Consider the following 21917-nt stretch of genomic DNA (forward strand, 5'->3'; position numbering starts at 1 on the left):
ATGATCAACATTTACCGTAATATATGGTGTAAATTTTTGCTCCATGGAATGAGTTGCAGGTTCTCCTTTACCATGAACCTAAAAGAGGTTTGATTGCACTTGTAGATTATGAAAAAAATTCACGAGATAACAAGGAGTTGCATATAAACCAATGAAATGCGATTGACTATTAAACTTACTTCGACAAATTTAAGCTAGTCTTTTTTAACACTATCAATGCTCATAAACAATGATTAAGTATAAGAATGCAGTAGCTACGAACCGCTACCAATCCATAGTCCCTATCATGCATGTCTTTCAGAGAACACGGCAGATTAATTGCATGCCAGTGGGTGGAGCCACCATGCCGGAATACATTCTTGTCCTTGATACAAACTGCCCACCAACTTATCCTCCTTTGTCCCGGGCATGATTTAACAAAAGCTACATCCTAGACTCATAGTCTGAGCTTTCATCTGACAAGAGTGTCTATTATGCATGTACTGCCTTTATCGCATGTATGTGTCATAGTTTCATGGATATGAATATAGGCTACCATAATAAATTCAGCCATACAACAGCTGCTTGTTAGTTAATTTTTCTTTTGGCTACATAAGCTGGTCTGCCCACAAACATTTGTAAGTTCCTGAAAATTCTTAAACAAATGTTTTATAAGAAACTCATTTAGAAAATGAATGCAATTCGAGTCGATGTTACCAAATTGCATAAAAGAGATTTCCAATTGGATCGCTTGATAAAGTTATTAGATGTTGATATCAAAGACTTAGATTCATATCTTCCCTCTAGATTTATATCTTCCCTCAACTTCCTAGTTTTTAAATAGTAATATGTTGCTATCTCGATATGCTTTCTCAAAAATTTCTCATGCGTTTGTACACTTTTTTTTTTTCAAGTACAAAACTGCACACTGATCAAATCACGACCGTTTCCCCAGGAAAGGGGAAAGCAAAAAAGTCCGAGGCCAAGTGATTAGCACGCCTTAGTAATCATTTCTCCGTCGATTCTAAGCAAGGTTCAAGGAAGTCAACTCATGATCTAATGCCTTCTGCTGAGTTTAGGGGACCAGTACGACGTCCAAATGGATGGATATATATATATATATATATATACAAGCCCATGGCCATGGAAGAAAGAAAGCTCAATTGCAGGAAAAGTGAAAGTAATTCTGTGGAAAGAGAGGGAGGTGGGATATTTTAAATTGGATGAGATGCAAGATGGTCAAGAAAGTTCTCAATTGCTGGAGAACAAATTGCTTCTGAACTGGCGCAAGAGTCAGTCCTGCACCGTCCTCAGCCAAAGTCTGAGCAATGCAATAATGATGAGCGTGCGCTTGTTTTTTTTCAAATAGCAGAAGGAATAAGAACTAGAGCTGCGTGTACTTGGGAGTATCACAGAGATATATATATTTTAATACAAGCATATTGGTGAAAAATTGACTACAAATGGCGTAAGTTTTTTTTCTTCTTCTTCTTCTTTATAAATGGGTGGTCGGCATTTTGTGCAGGTTTAGCAGTGCTCTTTCATCAAGAATAAGTAAGGGAAGAAGTGGTGGAATTTGATGCTTGCTGAGTTTGACACTTTTGACTTGAATCTGATACCTACACAGATGTGGTCTTGAGTTGGTGGTCAAGTGCACTCTGGTGGTCCCTTTGCCCTTTGTGGTCCTTCTACTAGGAATTACTGCCCAACTTGGCATGAAGCTGAGAAGGATCCTTCTGGTTCAGTGGAAATTGCTTTTCATTGGATATTCTACATCTTGCTTTCATGGGTAGGCAGACCAAACATCATCACACACACACACACACACACATAAAGGTTCAAATGCACAAAATGTATGGTAGTTTTTTTCTCTTTTTTTTCCTTAAAAAACCATTTAAAATCTACTTTTGCTTCATCAAATGAGAAGCAAAACCATAAGAGCTTGTGTCTTCCTTAAAATCATCATATTGTGTGCTTTAAAAGAATTCAAAGTTGTTAACTCTAATAGTTACTTGCATTAAATGGATATAAATAGAAATAGAAGATTCATGGGAGTGATTATTATTTTGAAGAACAGCAATCAACAAGAATAGTAACATCTTGTATGGTTATAATTGAGCATGTACTTTCAAACTCTTCGTTATTTATTCGCATCTAGGGTGAGTTATCTTTACCAATAAACTTTCTAAAATTCCATGTTAATGGTGCTTTATGTCGGAAGAGATGCTGACCACGTAATATGAGGATAAGCTTATAGCGTGAGGAAGAGGCATTGCCCTCCCAAAGCATGCAATGAAAATCAATCTATTGACTTCCAAAAGCATATGATCCGGTAAATGGTCCCGACTTGAATTGTGGACAATACAAGAGAAATCATGTGGTTATTTTCTTGTAAAACTCTTTTCATTTGTTTGTCTTCTATTCGAGTTAGGGAAATTGGAAAGCATGATGAGCTTTTCATTGCCATGAGAACAAGGTATCACCTAAGAGAAAGGCACATCGTGCTTACCTCCTAAATCCGACATAGCCACGTTACAAGCTAGCCAAAATAACTTTAAGGAGTTCGGTCTTTCTAATTGGAAACATAAATTGAGAAAAAGAAAGTGATTTTAGGAGATAATTGAATAATTTGGCTCTTGCTAGGCTCAAGGGGTAGGTAAGCACAGAGTAAGTAGAGGGGGTGTGGATGGTTATAATCTTGCATCTCATACTTCTATTAATCTTCACTTTTGGTTGGCGGACAACCTCGATTCACTTTGAATTGTTGCAGTTGCTAACAAGCTTTGTGCTTAATTATTTGCTCTGCATAAATATCAAGAATCTAAATATTTACCGCAACGCTGTAAGCTCTATAGAAGACTTAGGTCCTGTTTGGGGGAGCTTTTAGAGGGCCAAAAAGCACTTTTTGACCTTCCAAAAGTACTTTTGGATGAAAAAGAATGTTTGATAAAAATTTCGAAAAGTTGTTACAGCTTCCCGACAAAGCTGAAAACAGCTTTCTGGAAAAAGCTACATTTTGGAGCTTTCCGAAAATGCTGTTTTCAGCTTTATCGGAAAGTTATTTTTTTGACCAAAATACTCCTATTTAAAAGTCTATTTTTCTTCCCAAGATAAACTTTTACAATTTGTTAGAAGAGCAGTGGATATGAGGTCCCTAAATTAGAAATCATTAGTTGGGCCAAAAATTACCACCATGAACCGTTTATCTTTATTATATCCTATCTATACTTTATCTCACATGCATGCATAGTAGGTGCCCAATATTATAGGCTCACAGTCCAAAAAAAGAAAAACTTAACCACCCTAGTATCTCCAAATGAGGGGTCTATATGTCTGATGATGATTGTGATGCACAATGGTCTTAGCTCTGATACTATCTCTCATGAGCCCAGGCCAATAAGCTCATTTAGCACTTTTTTTATCAGTCAATATGCGATAACCAACCAATGCTAATTTTTTGGGATAATCAGTAGGTTAAACTAGGTACGTTTACGGTGTCGAAGGCACATCATCATGATCAGTAAAACAATTATGCAGGGGGAAAGAATAAACTAAAGCTATGTTTAGATGCTCTAACAATATATCATTCTTTGAAACATGCCGAGTGTTATCAACAAGAGCTGATGACTCATACATGATGCATGCATGACGTGAGGGGAAATATTTTTTTTTTAAAAATACCCACAATAATTGAAGGACACGCAGTTAATTTTTGGCAAGAGGAGAAAGCTCGTCAGGCGTCAAACGCCGAGATCAATGACGAGAGGTACTGCTGGTCCTACCACGGTGGCCCCCCCACTCCATCGTGTTTCCCTCTTCAAAGGGACGGGAATGCTGGCATTTTTGAGGGTCGGAGGATGTCATCGAGGATGGTGGTTGACAGAGCTTTATTACAGTATGGGGAGGTTATTGCAGCCTCTGCGGTATTCACTAGTGAGATGGCTAGGGACATCTGGGGCACTTTACCCGTTTTCACAGCGCCCAGGTTCGCCCTCGTCTCTTGGGTGCCCCCACCCCTTGGTCATCTCAAAGTGAATTTCGACGGGAGTATGTTGGTGGATGGTGGATCTGGAGGGGTTGGATTTGTGATCAGGGACTCCTGGGGTAGGATGGTGGCAGCAGGGGGTCAGCGCACGACGGGCCTTTTAGTTGTTGGGGCTGAGCTTCGAGCTGCATGGGAGGGATTGTCTTTTGCGAAGAGAGTCCTCGGTGCCGAGTGGGTGCTTCTTGAGGGGGATTCCTCTGTGGTGGTTGATTGGATCCGAGGTGTGGATAGATATGGGGATGGTCATCCCCTTATTAGAGAGATTCGGAGACTGGCTCAGGAGTTTGGTGGCTTCCAGGTAGCCCACGTGTTTCGGGAGGCGAACAGGGCAGCAGACTGGGTTGCCTCTTTCGTCGCACGGCATTCTGGGGAGTTCCTTTGGACATCTATAGGAGATATTTCTTCTGATCTGTACTCCTTACTTTATTGTGATCTGGCAGGATGTACTCACTTTAGAACTATATAATTTGCCGTTTTGACCAAAAAAAAAAAAAAAAAAGAAGGGACGGCTAGCCACGCGCCCTTTCTTGTCCTTTCTGCCTGGGTGTTAAAATTAGTACAGGACATTTTGCCAAATTTAATTGTTCTTACCAAAATTTATTTTGATTAATTTATGATTGATTGTGCCAAACTTAATTGACCTTACCAAATCTCATCAACCTCATAGTTTATATAAAGACTGTTCTTATACATTGAAAAAGAGAGATAGAAATACAATTATTTTTTCTTTTTTTATTTTTTTTCAAATATTTGAACACCGAGGTCAATTTTCTCTCCCTCCCTCTTCTGAGAGTTGTCGCGCAATCTTCTCTCTCCCTTTCTTCTGGGGTCGTTGCTCCCGCTTGTGAGTCGGGCTGTTTATGAAGACTTGAGAGCCGCTTAGAAGCCGGCGAGTGGTGGAACGAATGTTTTGGCACTTTACTGTTGTTTTTTTTTTGGCAAGAAGGAAAAAAACCATCAATAAAACAATTTCAGCAGGATCTCCAATAACAAAATCTCATACAATTAGTTTGTAATAGGGAAGCCAGCCTTGGATGGAAAATTAGCTTCTTTGAAAATATACTTGGCATCAAAGAAGTTCAAAATCTTGGAGAGATGAAGTATGTTAAAAGAATAAGGCTTTCATTGATCCAATTAATGACACCATTAAAATTAATTGCACCCGAGCATGCATTGTCCAAGGGACAATACGTTCTAACGTCCAAATAGGCTCTTAACATGTGCGTGATCACAACAAGTAATTAATTAAGATGTCTATCAATAAATAGAAGAATCCAAGCAACAATCTATGGGCTAACAAAGCATGGGTAAGTAGAACGTCTGATTTTTTTTTTATTTTTTTTGAAAAGAAAAAGAGTGGATGTACGTTGTACATTATTTTTTTGGAGATCATGTTTTCCTCATTTATTCTATACGAGGACTTGTGTGAGCGTGTGTTTAGTTCTATATCAGTTATTTACTAGATAGATCTTGAATACTTATACAAAATTAAGGAGCCAAAATAATATCAAACCGGACCTGGCCTATAACCTATATAGACTAGAGGATACTGCAACACGAATCCACTGGAGCTTGTGATTAGATTTGAATGGATTTGAATCTTTAGCCCGACTAAGGTATCATGGCTTAAACGAGAAGAGTATATGAAGATTCGTACATGCATGTATTTAGTCCCATATCGGTGACCTTTTTGGGTAAGGTCCTAGAATGTTACACTCTACCATCTTGGAATTTCACTAGAATTATTGCTATGGGTCCTTGTCCTTACTTTCTAGTGGGTAATCATCTTTGGCACAATAACACTATCAAAAATACCACTAGAACTTGCTAAAAAAAAAAAAAACACCACGCCTGACGTGAAACACAAGAGAAGGAATCTTGAGATGCTCAGAAGGAAAGGTGGAGAAGATTTTTAACAGAAGTAAATCGCAATTAAGGGCCTTTTAGAGAACAATGATGAAGTATTCATCTTTGAATCATATCAACATTCAGAAGAGAGATAGCCAGAAACTATCTTTGAATCTTTGAACAATTAAGGGGAGAGGCGCCGTTTGGGTTTAGAAGTATCCAATTTGCCACGTTGGGTTAGAACCCATTTCATCTAAATCATGTATGGTGTGCTGTCGCTCACCACAGCGCATGATTTGATGATGCTTACTAATGAGCAAACCCCACTTTTAAGCTAGATTTGGTTATACTCAACTTGATCTTCACTCAGATCCGGTTGACCTATATTGGCTAATAAAGATTTTCACATTAATGATCCAAGCCGTTGAATATGATCTACTATTTTTAAACTATTTATACATAAAAAATTATGAGAGTTGAAAGCTTCATCTTATGCATCAAGTAATCAAAAAAAAAAACATATATATAGTTTTATGTTATTTAGATTGTGCAATGTTTGGATCACCTGATGCATAAGATGGGGATATTCAAATTATATGATTTTTGGTGTGTAAATAGTTTAGAGATAGTGGATCATATTTAATAGCTCACATCATGGATACAAAATTTTTATCATCAAATCTAAATCTAATAGAGATCCACTCAAGTATAGCCAAGTCCATCTCTCTTTCTATATATATTAAGCTTTGCCCCACGCATGAGATTTTCTATTTGTAGTCAAATTAAAGAGGCGGTTTCTTAAATATTAGATGCTGGAAATGTGTAGTATATGGTGTGTGCGTATATATGATTTATAATTTTTGTTATATCGAGCTCAATCTAATGTGGTTCCTTTTATGTGATCATATGTTAAAGAGACATAAATAAATGAGCTAAAATAGAGAAGGAAGATGAGTTATTTTGTTGGCTCTGAAAGAGGGTTAGTACTTAGGCCCTGTTTGGGGGAGCTGTTGGCAGTAGAGCTGTTGGAAGTAGAGCTGTTGGAAGTAGAGCTGTCTGAAGTAGAGCTGTTATAAAAAGCTGTTTGTTGTTTGGTAACTATATTTTTAAAGTGCTGTGGCACTTTAACATAGGTTTGGTAAATAAACTGAGAAAGTACTTTTATATGATAAAATTACTATAAAGGACATTGCATAGTATTATACAATAGAGCATGATAAAACATAACATATATTAATATATAATATACGATATAGTTTAATATTACTATAATATAAAATATTATTATTATAATATAGTAATATGATATTGCATAGCATAGCATAATGGTAATATAATTATTAGAATAAATTAATTTTCTATAATATAACATAATATTAAATTATTTAACATAACATATTAATGTATTATGATATAATATAATATATATTATGTTTATAGTATAATACAATAATAAAGGTATAAAATATTATAATTATTAGTATTAATTAATTTCTCATAATATAACATAATATTAAATTATTTAAAATAACATATTAATGTATTATGATATAAGGTAATATAATATAATATGTATAGTATAATACAATAATAAAGGTATAAAATAATATATTATTAGTATAAATTAATTTTTTATAATATAACATAATATTAAATTATTTAAGATTACATATTAATGTATTATGATATAATGTAATATAATAATATACTTATAGTATAATATAATAATAAATAACCATTTATCTGTTTAATAGATTATCTCTTTACTTAACTATTTGCAATGGCGACAAATTCACTGTACTTATCAATATCATAAGGATCAGATTATTTGCCACTCACTCATTATTTTTCTTTATATTTATTTATTTATACGTTCATTCGTATATATATTTTTATTTATACATTTATTTATTTATTATTTTATCCATTGAAATATATTTATTTATTATCTAATTTATTTATTCATTCATTCATTCATTTATATAAATATTTATTTATACATTTATTTATTTATTTATTCTTTTATTTTATTTTATTTTCTTTTATTTTATTTCCTTTTCTTCTTTTTTTTTCTTTTCTTTTTTTCTTCTCTTCTTCTCCTTCCTTCCTCTGCCCCCTTCTCCGTAGCACCGGAAGGGGGCCAGGCCGCGGCGGCCGCCGGAGGGGGCCGGGCCGAGGCCGGCGGCAGTCTCGGTGGCCGACGGCGCTGAAGGGGGTGCAGCACTACGGCGGCGGGGGAGCGGGACGGGGTGCCGCGGTGGGGGAGAGAGACGGGGTGTAGCGGCGGGGGAGAGGGAGGGGGTGCGGCTCTGCAGCGGTAGGGGAGAGGGAGGGGGTGCGGCGGCGGGGGAGAGGGAGGCACTGCCGCTGCGGTGGGGGAGAGGGAGGGGGTGCGGCGGCGGGGCACTGCAGCGGCGGGGGAGAGGGAGGCACTGCAGCGGCGGCGAGGGAGAGGGAGGCGGCAGCGGCGGCGAGGGAGAGGGAGGCGGCAGCGGCGGCGGCGGTGCGGGGGGAGGGGTGGGGGTGCTGGTGGGTTGGGAGAGGAACAGGGCGGGGGGGGAGGGGGGGTTTGGGGCAGGTCGGTTGGGAGAGGAACAGGTGGTACAACGAGATTTTGGGGGGAGGAATTTTTTTTTTACATGGGGGTATTTTGGTCAAAAAGACAGCTTTCCGAAAAAGCTGAAAACAGCATTTTCGGAAAGCTCCAAATTGGAGCTCCCCCCCAAAAGCTGTTTTCAGCTTCCCGCAAAAGCTGAAACAGCTTTTCAAAAAATTTACCAAACACCATTTTTTAGCTAAAAGTACTTTTGGAGGGCCAGAAAGTGCTTTTTGGCCCTCCAAAAGCTCCCCCAAACCCTAAAGTGAAAACGATTGAAAAGAATATTACTAATTTCTTATTGCATAAAATCTTTAATGATCGGTCCACATGCTCGCACGTCCGCTGCTTTCCTACGTTGGTCGCTTCTCTGTTTAATAAGATTACAAGAGAGGTACTTTTTCTATATTTAGGCAACGAAAGAACAAAGGGTTTCTTGGACATATATATATAGAAACATATATACCCTAACCTTAGCTTGGAAGAATATTTGAAATGACGACATTCCTTCTTGTTTTTTCCGGTGTCATGAGAGGATAAGGTTGGAGAAAGGTTCATCAATTATCAAATAGATGGGGAATTGCGTATTTTAGAACACATAAAGCGAACATGAGAGAGATCACAAGGTAAACATATTGGAAAAGCATGCACGCAAAGCTTACGGGCCACCAACGTCTGATCTATAGATGAATAATTATTAATCATTCACTTGGCACAACAAAGTTATCTAACTTCATACGCCATAAAACTATCATGAATTTTTCAATGTATGTTTTCCGTTTGAGAAAAAAATTTGGTGTATCTTTATTTTTTTGGGACTATCTTCTAGTTCATGTTTATATACATGGAAGATGACTACATGTTATATGAACCACACCATCCAGACATCAAGAAAAATATAATTCATACATTAAGGAAGACCCACACACATTATAATTACCTAGGTCTCAATATTTGGAGATGCACCGTCCAAGATTTGAATTCAGAATCTCTGATAACTGAGCAAAGGAAAATAACTATTCGAACAAGTCCAAGATTATTATTGGTGCAATATCCAGTATGGATGTACTACCCTCTATACTCATAATTGTAACAACCAGGACCTCACCCAAAATGGCTAGCCAAAAGATATTATTTGGGTTTCTTGATCCAGTATTAGTACTCAAGATCTACCCAGCAAATAACTGATGTGGGACTAAACACACGTCCACACGGGTCGTCACATACTCCCTCCGTTTAAACCATGACGTCTTCGTCAGGCTAAGGGTTCAAATTCATTCAAATCTAATCACAAACACCATGATCGGGCCGTGGTCAGCTCTTAATGGATCCGTGCTGCAGTGTACCCTATTCCACATTGGTTATGGGCCGGGTCCGCTCTGATACTATTTGTAATAAATCAGGATCTCACCTAAAATAACTAGCCGGAAGATATAAGTATCCAAGATCTATTCAGCATTACACCGATGTGGGACTAAACACACGTCCGTACGGATGCTCACAATAATTATCCTAGAAGCTTGTAAAAAATGGTTGAAAATTTTGCTAGCATCTTTGTATCCATTTTAGTCCTTCTATAGTCGCCTACTTTCGCGCTCATTTTAGACGATAGTATCCTTTACCATTGGGTCATCTTGGGAATTGCTTAGAGTTGGTGTGATGCTGTACTTACGATAACTTCTAGTAATACAGCCCTAAGTCACAAACATTTTACAAATGATATGCTTTGTTTCCTTGACAAAAATATGACATTTTTATTTTTTAAAGACATGCTTGGAAATATTTCTGAACTGTACGCTCTACTCTCTCTTTCGAGTTCCAAGAAGGAAGAGAACTCTATTGGGGTCTCGTCAATATTCATGGTCAACATTCCCCAGAAAGTTTTATTACTTGGAGGGTGGTGGTTTTGCCAGAGATTCTAAAGCCATGTACGTACTGACGTACTGTTGCACCAAGCTTTAACTATTTGATATTCTCCTTTGCATGCCACGTCTCTAGCCTTAAGTACAAAGAAAAGGAGACGCCCTCTGGAAAAGCGGTGGCCAAGAGATGCCTTTCAATAGTCTAAAAGCATTAAGGTTGAAAACAGGCAAAGCAAAACGAAAGGTTTGAAATAAAAGAACAAGGAAAAATAAAGATGAGATGCTGTGTTACTTCAGTGGATACAGTGGCAACGGACAGCCAAAGAAAGATCTGCTTTTCTTATGCGAATCCACCATTAGATTGCACAATGATTGCTTCAAGATCCATACATACATATGAATGAAAAGCTTTGAAGCGCTTTAAAATTTATAGGCGAAGAAGACCGGCCATCTTTTTGTGAGAAAGATACAACCCAAACCAGAGGCAATGCGTGAAGTGGATGAAGATGGCAAATCATGTTGGACTATCTGATTGTCTGGTGCAGGATCTGGCGCCGTACATGCCACCTCGAAACGTGAAAGATATAGGTTGAGAATATACAGTGTAATGCATCTCTGCAGAGAGAAGCATTATTCTGTAATTTTTTCCGGGCAGCACCACCATGACACAGAAAACAAAACAAACGACGATGTGAATTAGAACCAATAATTAGAGGAAGAAATCTGTCTCGATTGGAAGTTATATCTCCTGTCACAAAATATTAGGCTATTTAGTTCTCGAAAAAAAAAAGGCTACCAGATGCATGCAGCTGTCCTTCAACTTGTATTATGTCCATTTATCATACTTTAAACAGCCAAAGTTGATAAGATTAATTAGTTAGGTAGAGATGGCAAGTTCTAAGACAACCGAATAATCTGAAGCCAAATCGTTGCAGGACTTTTTTTTTTTTTTTTTTGCTAGAGCGGATGGCTCGTATACATCTAGTATGGATGCACCTAAAAGGTCAAAAAATAACAAATCTCAGAGTGCTCAAAGTAGCTCCTTTTTTTCAACCCACAACCCTCCCTCCCCACTATAGTTAGCCACTTACGAAACTACCTAATCCACGGCTTCGTTAGTCTTCTGTAGACATGCTTGGCCGGGAAAGCAACATCATTATTCACCATAGCTTGAATGTCCTGGGGAAGGGGGTGACATCCCTCTCTCCCCGTGCTACCAGTGCTCTGTAGACCAGCCAATCATTGTGGCCAAGTCGCCCGCAAGAAGGACTGCTTTGGCCCGTAAAATACGCTGTTGCAGGATAAATTTTGCTTGCCGCTCGGTTACAGCTCAAGCAATAGAAACATACAAATCAAATTGGATTTAGGGGCCACACTAATAGGAATCAGGTATAATATTCGGTTCCAGCAACAATAGTCCACTACTTGTAGAGCTATGCACCAGTTGGGCCCATACAGCTTAATAATTAATATAGGACCCAAGACTCCTATCATCGTAACTTGCCGTGGTTTCTGCTTCTCAGTATTTTATGAAGCTTGAAACAAGGGTTTCCCATAACAATCTCACTTAAAGTTTATGTAACAAGTTTACTTAATATATAAATATGGTAGACCACATATATGATAAAGAATTTCCAGGTATCTTCTTCATGTGCTTTCTTAGGGTAAAAAAACGTGCATGGAACTTCTATGTTTGTGCATTGGTTTCCCCCTCAGGCACAATAGGCAATAGATTCCCTCTAGATCTAGTGAAGGCAATGTAACTTTCTCTTATTAATAAGAGAAAATGCCTAGTGTTAGGTTTCGCATCTAGTACAATGATATCGGGATACTCATCTCAATAATGAGCATTAGCTAATATATGAGACTTATAGTATATAATAATGTCACAAAGGAGGGTAGCCAATTAAGGACAAAATTTTCATTGATAAGATGAGATGTTTCATGGAGTATTTGGAGAGGGTCCGGAGCCATTGATGATGTTTTGGAAAAAAGAGAGAGAGAGAAATATCATGAAGCACTACTGCTCCCTTATACATTTATCCACTTATTTCTCTTCTCTTTGCCATGTCAAGCGGACAACTGAGAGGGTAAAATAGCGGCACTTGGTAGAATTACTTCCAATGACAAGCCAGAGATACTATTAAGAAAGGAGACAAGAAGAGATGCAGGCAAGTATCATATCACTGTGCCTGTTTTCAAAATAAAGTTTTTGTCCTCTAACTCCAGTCATGGCATCAAGCTCTTTGAGGTGGCAAGTGGGGTGACTTCCGGGCTTTTAGGGCCGGCGCACAGTGGAGTTTGTAACTTTGGCCTCGTGATCTAACCCGGACACCTCACCAAAAGGATGAAAAGAGACGGTGCCACCGCTCGGAAAGGAATATGAGCGCGGCCAGAAGAAGACAAGAGGGAGGGATGCGTCTCCGAGGAAGGAGTTAAGAAGAAAAGAGTATAAAAAGGAAAAGGAGGTTCTCAGAAAGGACACGGCGCCTGAGACAAGGATTGTAAGCAGGGTACGGCTCCGGAGACACCACAAACCTCACCGTATTTTAAGCCCCCTGAAACCCGCCCCGGCTCGGCGTTTTAGGCCTGCCAATGGAGGGCTTTGTTTATGCGCCCAAGGCAAAGGTTAGGAGGCAAAAACAACTGGAGAGAATGAGCTCTACTTTTTGTGCGTTATCGTAATGCAGTGTGGGCTCCTCATTGTTGGAGAAACGTAGGAACAGCAACTTCTGTTTGCCGTATCCTTCTACTAATCAATCATTAACAAATAACAGGTCTATGACCTAGGTCTTGGCTGCTTGTCGAGTAGATAGTTAAGAGTACAAATGCCAAGGTTTATCTTGAAACCTTTGGGTGGTAATAATGCAAGGTTTACATCTAAATTCAGCTCCCATAAAATTTATTGATTTTGCAAGCAATAACGGGTAAAGCTTTACCTACATCGTTCTCAGAATACTGATACACTCATGTCCTACAGTTCCCCCCCGAAATTATTTATTCTGATGACACTAATGATAGAGGCATCATTGTTCTAGCTACATACCATATTTGCTCAAAGTGCTTTATATTATTAATCTTTACAAGTTGCTTGTTGCCTATATTATGAACTAAATAATTGCTTTACAAGTTGCTTATTCCATCGATGAGGTCTATTTTTGGCTAACTTGGATTGAGCTTGGATCAGTTGTATGTCCAACATTTATTCCAAGGTGATATATTCACTTGAGGGGTGTTAATAGGCTATAGTTATATGAGCTTATGGCGAAGTTAGGTAAAAGTTCGATATATTGGAGTCCAATCTTTGAGAATAATTTTGTTAGGTCATGATAGGTCAAGCTGGGTATTATTTAGTATATTTAAGTTTATCGATGAGAACCTCGCCTGATCGACCTCTAAGTATGACCTCTGGTTTCAGACGCATGCAAATTTGGATGCATGTACGTTAAATCTGGATCCACCTAACCTACACAACAATTAGATTGGCATTTAGATGAGTTGGGTCCATGTCTAATCGGCAAAGGTCCTCTTTTCTCAATATAAGGTTGGATTTTGTGAAGGTTTGGTCAAACTTTCATGGTCCCAGTACGTAGGACCGTACATATTAGGCTCTAATCCAAATTTGTGATTTGAGCCACACTTAGAAGTTAGGTTATGCCAAATTAATTTGATATTGGTCTTGGTTGAATATGATGCAGATCAAACCCATTTGCAACCATGCTCCTATAATTCCTCTCGCAAATAAAAGAAGCACTAGTGCGTAGGTTTTACAACAGCTCATGTCACATGATCGTAGTGATAATGTCATGTTAGTATTTTCCCCGTAAATGTTGCCTCATGAAGTACCATATATTTATTGGTTTGCTATTTTGAGTTTAAAACTAGCTATTAGATACAATTGCCAATCTGATAATACAAAGAAGAAACTAAGTATGTTTAAACTACTAGCTTTTTTTGCATAGATGCTACATTTTGGCCTTTGCAATTGTACCTGCCAATATGGAGCTAAAGCTTAAGATAGGGCCTCCTAACATCTCATACGTATGTGTTTTTCCAAGCTTCTGGAAAGAGAATTATGTTTTAGTTCCCTTCTTTCATTGATGGTTAAATGCAATTCATGCTTGGTGAGCAGTAGATTTTCATTTCTATAAGTCAGAGCATAATGGAGGTGAAATGAAGGAGACTAATATTCAGTCCTATGTAGCAATTCATCATATTGCGACATGTTACTTTAAGTGAAAGATGCCTTGGCCCTTCTTCTTTTGAAATCATCTTATTCTAGTATGGGAGAGGCCATGATTTAAAAAAATAGACAGTCATTCTAATGTTAAAAATAGTGGTTATGATAGTTTATATCACCCCTACTATGTTGTGAATGTATATTTCCGACAGACAATAAGCACAATAGTCATCATGGATGTGAGAGACTAGTTGGGTGTGTTTTTAATCTTATATCAGTTGTATAACGAAGAAAATTTGGATACTTATACAAGACCAAGAAATCCAAATAAGATTTTTTGACTAGTCATTTTAGATGAGCGTTTGGATTGTTACAACTAGTATTGGAGAGAACCCGATCCATGGTCCATGTAGACTTGGGAACATTGCAACATGGGATCTTTTGAACTGACCATGGATCGATTATAATATTTATAATTAGCTTTGATTGAATTTAGAATTTAGAATTCTAGCCTAGCAAGGATGCAAAGGATTAAACAAAAGAAGTATGTGAGAGCCCGTATAAGTGTATACTTAGTTCTACATCGATTATGTATTTGAGAGATCTTAGATTTGGCTTTATCCAAACATGTTTGGTAAGCAACATCTGCTTTATCATGGTACTGACTATATAAGGCCACAAAATCTAAATAACATCTTTTTGACTAGCATTTTTGGTTGCTATAATATATATATATATATATATATAATATTATATTTAATATTTACATTCTTGAATATCTCTAGTGTACTAATACTCGAGCACAAAATTATATCTGCACTTTCAAATATTTGAGGCCATTACACTGTGGCACTAAAAATGTGTTTAATTTTCTTCGGGCAATTGATTTTGTCGTTCTTTTTTTTCAATCATGGATGCTCTGTAGCTTTAACGGTGTTACTAACTGTCCATGAAAATATGAGCTTACTAATCATATTTGGCCTTATTATGGAGTGAAACACGTACAAGCACTTGGTGGTATTGACCCATTGGTTGGCCCCCCTTCTCTTACCTATCAAACATTATTATAGCTTTTGTTGTTGTTGTTGTGGCCGACTCATTCCTCGTCACATCTCAATCCCATGTACCGGTGGAGTAATAAAAGATAAGAATGCCACCTATAACCCTAACCCTAGCCCTTCCTTCAACTCAAATTAAGAAATTAGTCTCTTCTTAATCCACTCCTTTTGTTCTGAATGCACTGCCACCACCTTTTGTGCCCCACTTTATGATAAAGCAAAAGCAGGAAAAAGCAAGGAAAAAAAATGAAAGTGAGGAAAAAGAAAATAAAGAAAGGAGGAGAGGAAGGAAGGAATACATAACAAAAGACTCCCCAACCCATGTAACCATTGCTTTTAACAGGGCCTGTGCTTTTTTCTCCCAAGCCTCATCCAAAGAAGGAAAAGAAGCAAAGCTTCTAAAGATTGACCTGAAGGTGGCTGAAAAGGGTGGGATCAAAAGAAGAAGGGTTGAGAGAGCAAGAGAGGCCAAAGGGTTGAGTTGAGGAATGAATAGAGGGGTGTTTCAGAGCTCTCTGGTGCAGCAGATCATGGGGGGGAACCCTAGCTGGAGGGGCATGAGTAATATGAGGCCACCCCCGGAACAGACTTCTCCTCTCCTACCCTCTTCTTCCTCATCCTCTTCTTCTTCAGTCTTCCCTCAGTACCACCAGCCTTCAAATTTCCTTCCCATGACCTCCTGGCATGACAACCCAGATCTACCAGAGTCATGGAGCCAGCTGTTACCGTAACGATCCTCTCTCTCTCTCTCTCCCCCACCCCCTCCCTAGCTCCCTATCTATGTGCATGGTGTCTGTTGTTGTATCTCTTTCCTTAATTTCCAATGGTTTTCATGTTCATGTTTAAAGATGAACCCGTACATGGATGCATCACGCTCGCCCAAGTCCTTCAAATCCTTTTCTTTTATTGTGGAAACTGGAAGAAAAATTAAAAAGAAAGCAATAACTTATTCTCTCAGTTTCTTCTTGATGAACGTTTCTGAAATATATAATGAGTGGTTTGTGTATGTTTACTTACCTCAAATCTTATCCTCTTTAGATATCCTTCTTTATCTAGCTTTTCTTTATCTCTGATCAATTCTTGCGAAATTCTGGCCATTTCCTCACACTGTCTACTGATATAGGAATAATTTTTGTTTTGGATTTTTTTTTCCTTTTTTTGGTGGATTTGATTCCAGGGGAGGACCTGTGGGGGAAGAGGAGAGATGTAGCTTCACTACTTTCCAAGCTAAAAAGATAGAGAATTGGGATGATCAGATGGTATACCCATCAACATGTGCATACATGATTGATGTAAAGCAGGAGAGTTCTGAAGGTGGATACGCTTATAGCCATGGAAATGGAGACATCCATGCTTCTAAGTCTCTTCTACCAGTTTCCTCTCCTAGATCTTGTGTTACGACTAGTTTCAGCAGCAACATGTTGGACTTCTCAAACAGCAAGGGAGAGAGGAGGCATCCCCCATCAGATCAGTCATCTGAGGTTGGATAAATATATCTGCGATTTTTGTTTGTTGTAAAATAAGAACTCTTTTTTCTTTTTCTTGAGAGTTCTGTTAGGGACTATCAAAGGTTGGCTTCATAATTGTAACGTGCTTCTGATATTGGTAAATTTTCACGATCTCTTTCTCTCTCTCTCTCAAAAACAGAAAAAAAAAATCATGCTATCTTAGGTTGGAATCTTTTTTCTAAAGGTTTTAAAACTTTTCATCGAAATTGTTAACAATATGTTCTCTTGCTAAGGGTGCAGTAGAATCATTCTCCTGCCATGGTTTCTTAAGTTTGATTTCAGGGAGACCTAGATATGGGCCCTCATTGATTTTTTTTGCTTTTTCCTTTCTCAAGTGCAACAGCACAGCAACTGGTGCAGCTTTCAAGAAGGCTAGGGTTCAAGGCCCCTCCTCAGCACACTCTACTTTCAAGGTTTATATCCTCTTATTGATATTAAATTTAGTGGATCCATGTATGCATAACTCTCTCTCTCTTCCCTTCTCTCTCTTCAATGTGAGATGCGGCTCATCTCTTTTGTTTTTTGAAGAACATGCAAACATGGTTATATATGGCATCGAAAGCACTGTTTTTCCATCAGAATAAAGATCAAAAGTTTGGCAATTCAGCTGATGACAATTTAGAGATATTGTCTTCTCTTGCATACTTTCAGGTGAGGAAGGAGAAGCTAGGGGATAGAATAACAGCCCTTCACCAGCTAGTCTCCCCATTTGGAAAGGTATTACCACTACCAATACAGCCTTTTTCAGATTTATAGATCGAGGTAGACACAGTTCAGCAGTATTTTCTACAGTCCCAGTTCCCTTTACTGATACAAGCTCTTCCAGTTCTTTTGACATATAAAACTATAAATCTATAGTTTTCCCCATCTCTTTTGCTTTGGTATTCAAATAAAGATCTGACATGGGGCTCCTTTTGCAGACTGACACTGCGTCTGTACTGCTAGAAGCCATTGGCTACATCAGATTCCTCCAGAGTCAAATCGAGGTCTAACCCCTCCTTCACCCCCTCTCTCTCTCTCTCTCTCTCGATCTCTCTCTCTCTCTGGTGCAGACCAACAGTGTTGTTTTATGTAGCATCTTTTAGTTATTGGTGTCTAGTATTGTCATGTGCTTTGGGAGATTATGCTGTCTCAGAGGCACTCACCCATCCCATTCTTTCATGTAGGCTCTGAGCTCCCCGTACTTCGGCAGTCGATCAGGGAACGTGAGGCAGCCTGTAAGTAACTAAAACATCACCACTCCCCTCCCCCCCTCCCAAGGCTGCTAGTACTATAACACCTCCCCCGGCTCCCCTTCTCCCCTTCTCTCTCTCTCTCTCTCTCTCTCTCACGCACACGCGCACACACACACACACGCGCACACAGTCACACGTGCATCAGTACACAAGGTGCACCCGTGCGTCAAACATTTTTGCACGCGAATGTTTTCTCAAGGTCCCACATATCAGAGATCGGTGGAAGTGAAAAATTTTAACATTTTGACTTGATTTATGATTTAAAGAAGCTTCACTAGCTACTTAAAATCCCAAATTTATTTGCATGGCTAGGAACACAATCGCTGTTTTTTTTACTTAGATGACTAAGAGAATCAAGAACCTTTTCTTTTTAGAAAAATATGGTCACGGTAATTCATTTAGAAGTCTTGGTAAATTCATGGATGAATGTGAGCTCACGTATGTGTAGCTCTTGACATTGTTGGATCTTTGGTATTGACTACTTCCATAATCACACTCATTTGCATATTCCACCATGAGATCATTGAGTATAAAGTCACATTAATATATCAGAAAAATTGGCATTTATGAGATATTTTCTTCATATATATATATATATATATATATATATATATATATGCTAGCTTGTAGTAATAGGTTTAGCAGATGATCTTTTCTTTACCACATTAACTACTTAGTAAATATAAGATTATTTTTGTTGAGTGTAGGAGAACTTCAAATTTTTTGCTTGAGGAAACAATCTTTTTCTTTTTCTTTTTATTTTTTGATAATAAGAGGAAACTATAATGTAATTTCGGACGTAGGAAAATGAGCAACTTAAAATTGCAACTTTCCACTTGAAATGACCTGGTCGCAAGGTTATGAGAATATTCTTTATAATAGCTTACAGCAACTTTATTTTAGCTTAGCAGCATTGGTAAGTTCAGTACACCACTGCAATAAATCTGCTCATATTAATATAGAAATCTGCAAAAAATGTAGAATATTTTTATATGATTCTCTAACTGTATATCACTGAACTTGGACCGCCACATAGGGTGCAATATTACCATGCTCAGGTTTAAATCAACATTAACATTTTTTTAGTTGTCTATGTAACCCACCATATTTTGCAAGATCTGAACTTTTCCAATTATCTCTTAGTTTGATACTGATTAGCGTACATTGTTATTTTTTAGGCACAAGGAGAAAGGAGTTGTATATTTCCAGAAGACCCTGGTCAGGTATACTTCATTGGATCCATGCCCTCCTCAAAAAAGCAAGCTAAGCCTTGTAATTAAAAAGAAGCGCATTAGTTCGCTCTCTCTTTACATCGAAAAGGCGTCCACGAACAAAGTTTTCAACTTTACAGCTTTTAGGCTCCCTTAAATATTTGAGATTACTAATATCTTATACTGCGATTCCTTCCACAGCTGTTGAATGACAATTGCACCAAGAAAAGAGGACCACCTGATCAGGTACTTTGCGTAACTTTAAAGCAGCTAATTCATTCGATTCAGTCATAATTATATGTGAATCCTATCTGGTGGTGTTTTGAATTGATTCACCTCAAAATTCCATTGTTCGTAATGCTAGGATGCCAATGATGAGCCAAAGAAGGATTTGAGGAGTAGAGGGCTTTGCCTCGTTCCAGTGTCCTGCACCTTGCATGTTGGGAGTGACAACGGAGCTGATTACTGGGCTCCATCTCTTGGTGGGGGTTTTCGATAGGTACAGCAACATCTCGGCACGCCTGAGGCTTTCCACGAGGACATAACATCATGAGCAGTCACTCTGCTAAAACTGAAGGCTGATTGCTCATGATGCTATGCACTATATATTCTAGGAGAGCAACTGTGCTAAGAAATCAGGATGGTGAGGACTTTATATATATATATATATACCTCATGATTTAAAGAGACATGCTTCTTTAGAACTCTACCTTGAACACTATGATGTATATTCAATTCCAGTTCTGTTGCAACTCCTCTTGAATGCTATCGACATGTAATTAGATATTAGGACTTAGATTTTGTCCTTTTCTCAGTCAAGAAAAGAGTTGAAGTTATCCTACTTAATTTTGATTAGTACTGCTCATATCTCTAGGAGGCAGTAGCATGGTTTGCCCAATCAGAATCAATAGCAATGGTAGTAATTAAATTCTAGTTTTGTTTATCCATGCAGCTCACTTTTGCTTTTTTGAAATTTCATGAATGGTTAATTATGATCATGGAGTGTACCTAGCTGCAATAAAGAACTTTATACTAGTAACAATGATGACAATGTTTTCTAGAGGGGCCATGCCTTCTTAGATGTTTGGAGCTAAGATGACCTTGGTTTTTCGTGTAGAATACCTGCAATCAAGTATTTACACTAGTAAAAAAAATATGAAAATAATTTATAGAGGGTCTGTGCCTTTTTTGATGTTTTTGCAAAATTTCCAAGATCACACATATGAATTTAGAACAATGAATTTAATAAAATTACATCATACTTGTGTTAATCCTAGCCATGTATGCAATTCGCACGAGCAATTGGTATTCATGTAAGTGTTTTCTTGAATGTTGTAGCTAGATCTTCCTCTTCTTCTCCTGACTAAATGATGGCTCTTAATTGGACAGGAGCCGAGAAGGGACCTAGTCTTTATATAATTAATCCAACAAGCCCTCCCATTACGGGCTGCTATTGGACATCACAAGCCTATACTAATTCACCCAACCATATCAAAAGAGGAGAGAAGACATACAGGCTTCAATTTCTTGTGTAAGGAAGAAATTACTAATGGGCAAAAGACTATAGGCTAAGTGGCTAAATCTAAGCTTGGGGCCCTGCATTCTTCTGCAAGTTGTTTCAGATGCCACTTAGATGTACAATAGGCCCTCTAACAATTAAGCATCATGGTGCAAAAGCTAATGCAGATCATACATTAATTGATTCAAAGTAACAAGTATGCACTGATTTCTTAGTTTCTTTTTTGGCACTGGAGAAGCATATCACAAATGGTTGAAACGTCATCAGACTTCCAAATAAAAAAAAAAATCTTCAATTATTAAATGAAGTCTTACAAAAAGAGTCATAAAAGAAATATTTTTTTAGCCAAAATCGCATACCAGTATATGCGCCGTCAAACTTCTGCTCAACTTGGAACATCTTTTATCATTTTCTTTTGACCTTTTCGGGCAAAACCAGTAATCTCAGGTAGGACTCAGCTTATTTTCATTGCGAGGGATAGCAGTCATTGGGTTCATGTCGGATTGGATCGAGCTGAGCTCATATATCATGGCTCATAGGGCTTGACCCGAACCTAACTTGGCCGGCCAGCATGTCCGACCTGTAGCCAACCCACCAACTTATTTGATTAGCTAGCTAGGTATGGTGCAAATAATGGGTTTTATTTTATGAGACAAGAACATGAATTTTTTAGAAAAAAAGATTTGCTTCATTATGTTGAGAGCCTCGAATTTAATCTCCATGTCTACAAGATTTAATTTGGAGCATGTTTACCCAAAAACCCTTAAATTGTTCCACAAAAAATCATTATGAAATTGACCCTTTTTGTACCATTAAAGCAAATGAAAAATAAAATGGAATTAGAGAATTTAAGGACAAGATGGATCTGACTAGATT

General features: G+C 38.1%; 1 protein-coding gene across 1 annotated transcript; it reads left to right on the forward strand.

The window, feature by feature from the left end:
* The first annotated feature begins 15878 nt into the window (after nucleotides 1–15878).
* On the forward strand, nucleotides 15879–20465 carry LOC103716292 (transcription factor bHLH68-like). The gene is made up of 9 exons (XM_039130226.1): nucleotides 15879–16295; nucleotides 16746–17049; nucleotides 17412–17489; nucleotides 17728–17793; nucleotides 17997–18062; nucleotides 18243–18293; nucleotides 19490–19534; nucleotides 19724–19768; nucleotides 19887–20465. The coding sequence occupies exons 1-9, from the start codon at nucleotides 16057–16059 to the stop codon at nucleotides 20019–20021; spliced, it is 1029 nt and encodes a 342-aa protein (XP_038986154.1). The 5' UTR covers nucleotides 15879–16056; the 3' UTR covers nucleotides 20022–20465.
* Nucleotides 20466–21917: the final 1452 nt, after the last annotated feature.

This window comes from Phoenix dactylifera, chromosome 9 (genome assembly GCF_009389715.1).
Source record: "Phoenix dactylifera cultivar Barhee BC4 chromosome 9, palm_55x_up_171113_PBpolish2nd_filt_p, whole genome shotgun sequence".
Taxonomy (NCBI): Eukaryota; Viridiplantae; Streptophyta; class Magnoliopsida; order Arecales; family Arecaceae; genus Phoenix; species Phoenix dactylifera.

Bases quoted from the DNA above. Each gene is read 5' to 3' on its own strand.
- LOC103716292 (XM_039130226.1), top strand. From the start codon at position 16,057: ATGAATAGAGGGGTGTTTCAGAGCTCTCTGGTGCAGCAGATCATGGGG. The intron at 17,050-17,411 runs GTTGGATAAATA...TCCTTTCTCAAG, and splicing joins CATCAGATCAGTCATCTGAG to TGCAACAGCACAGCAACTGG. The intron at 17,490-17,727 runs GTTTATATCCTC...GCATACTTTCAG, and splicing joins CAGCACACTCTACTTTCAAG to GTGAGGAAGGAGAAGCTAGG.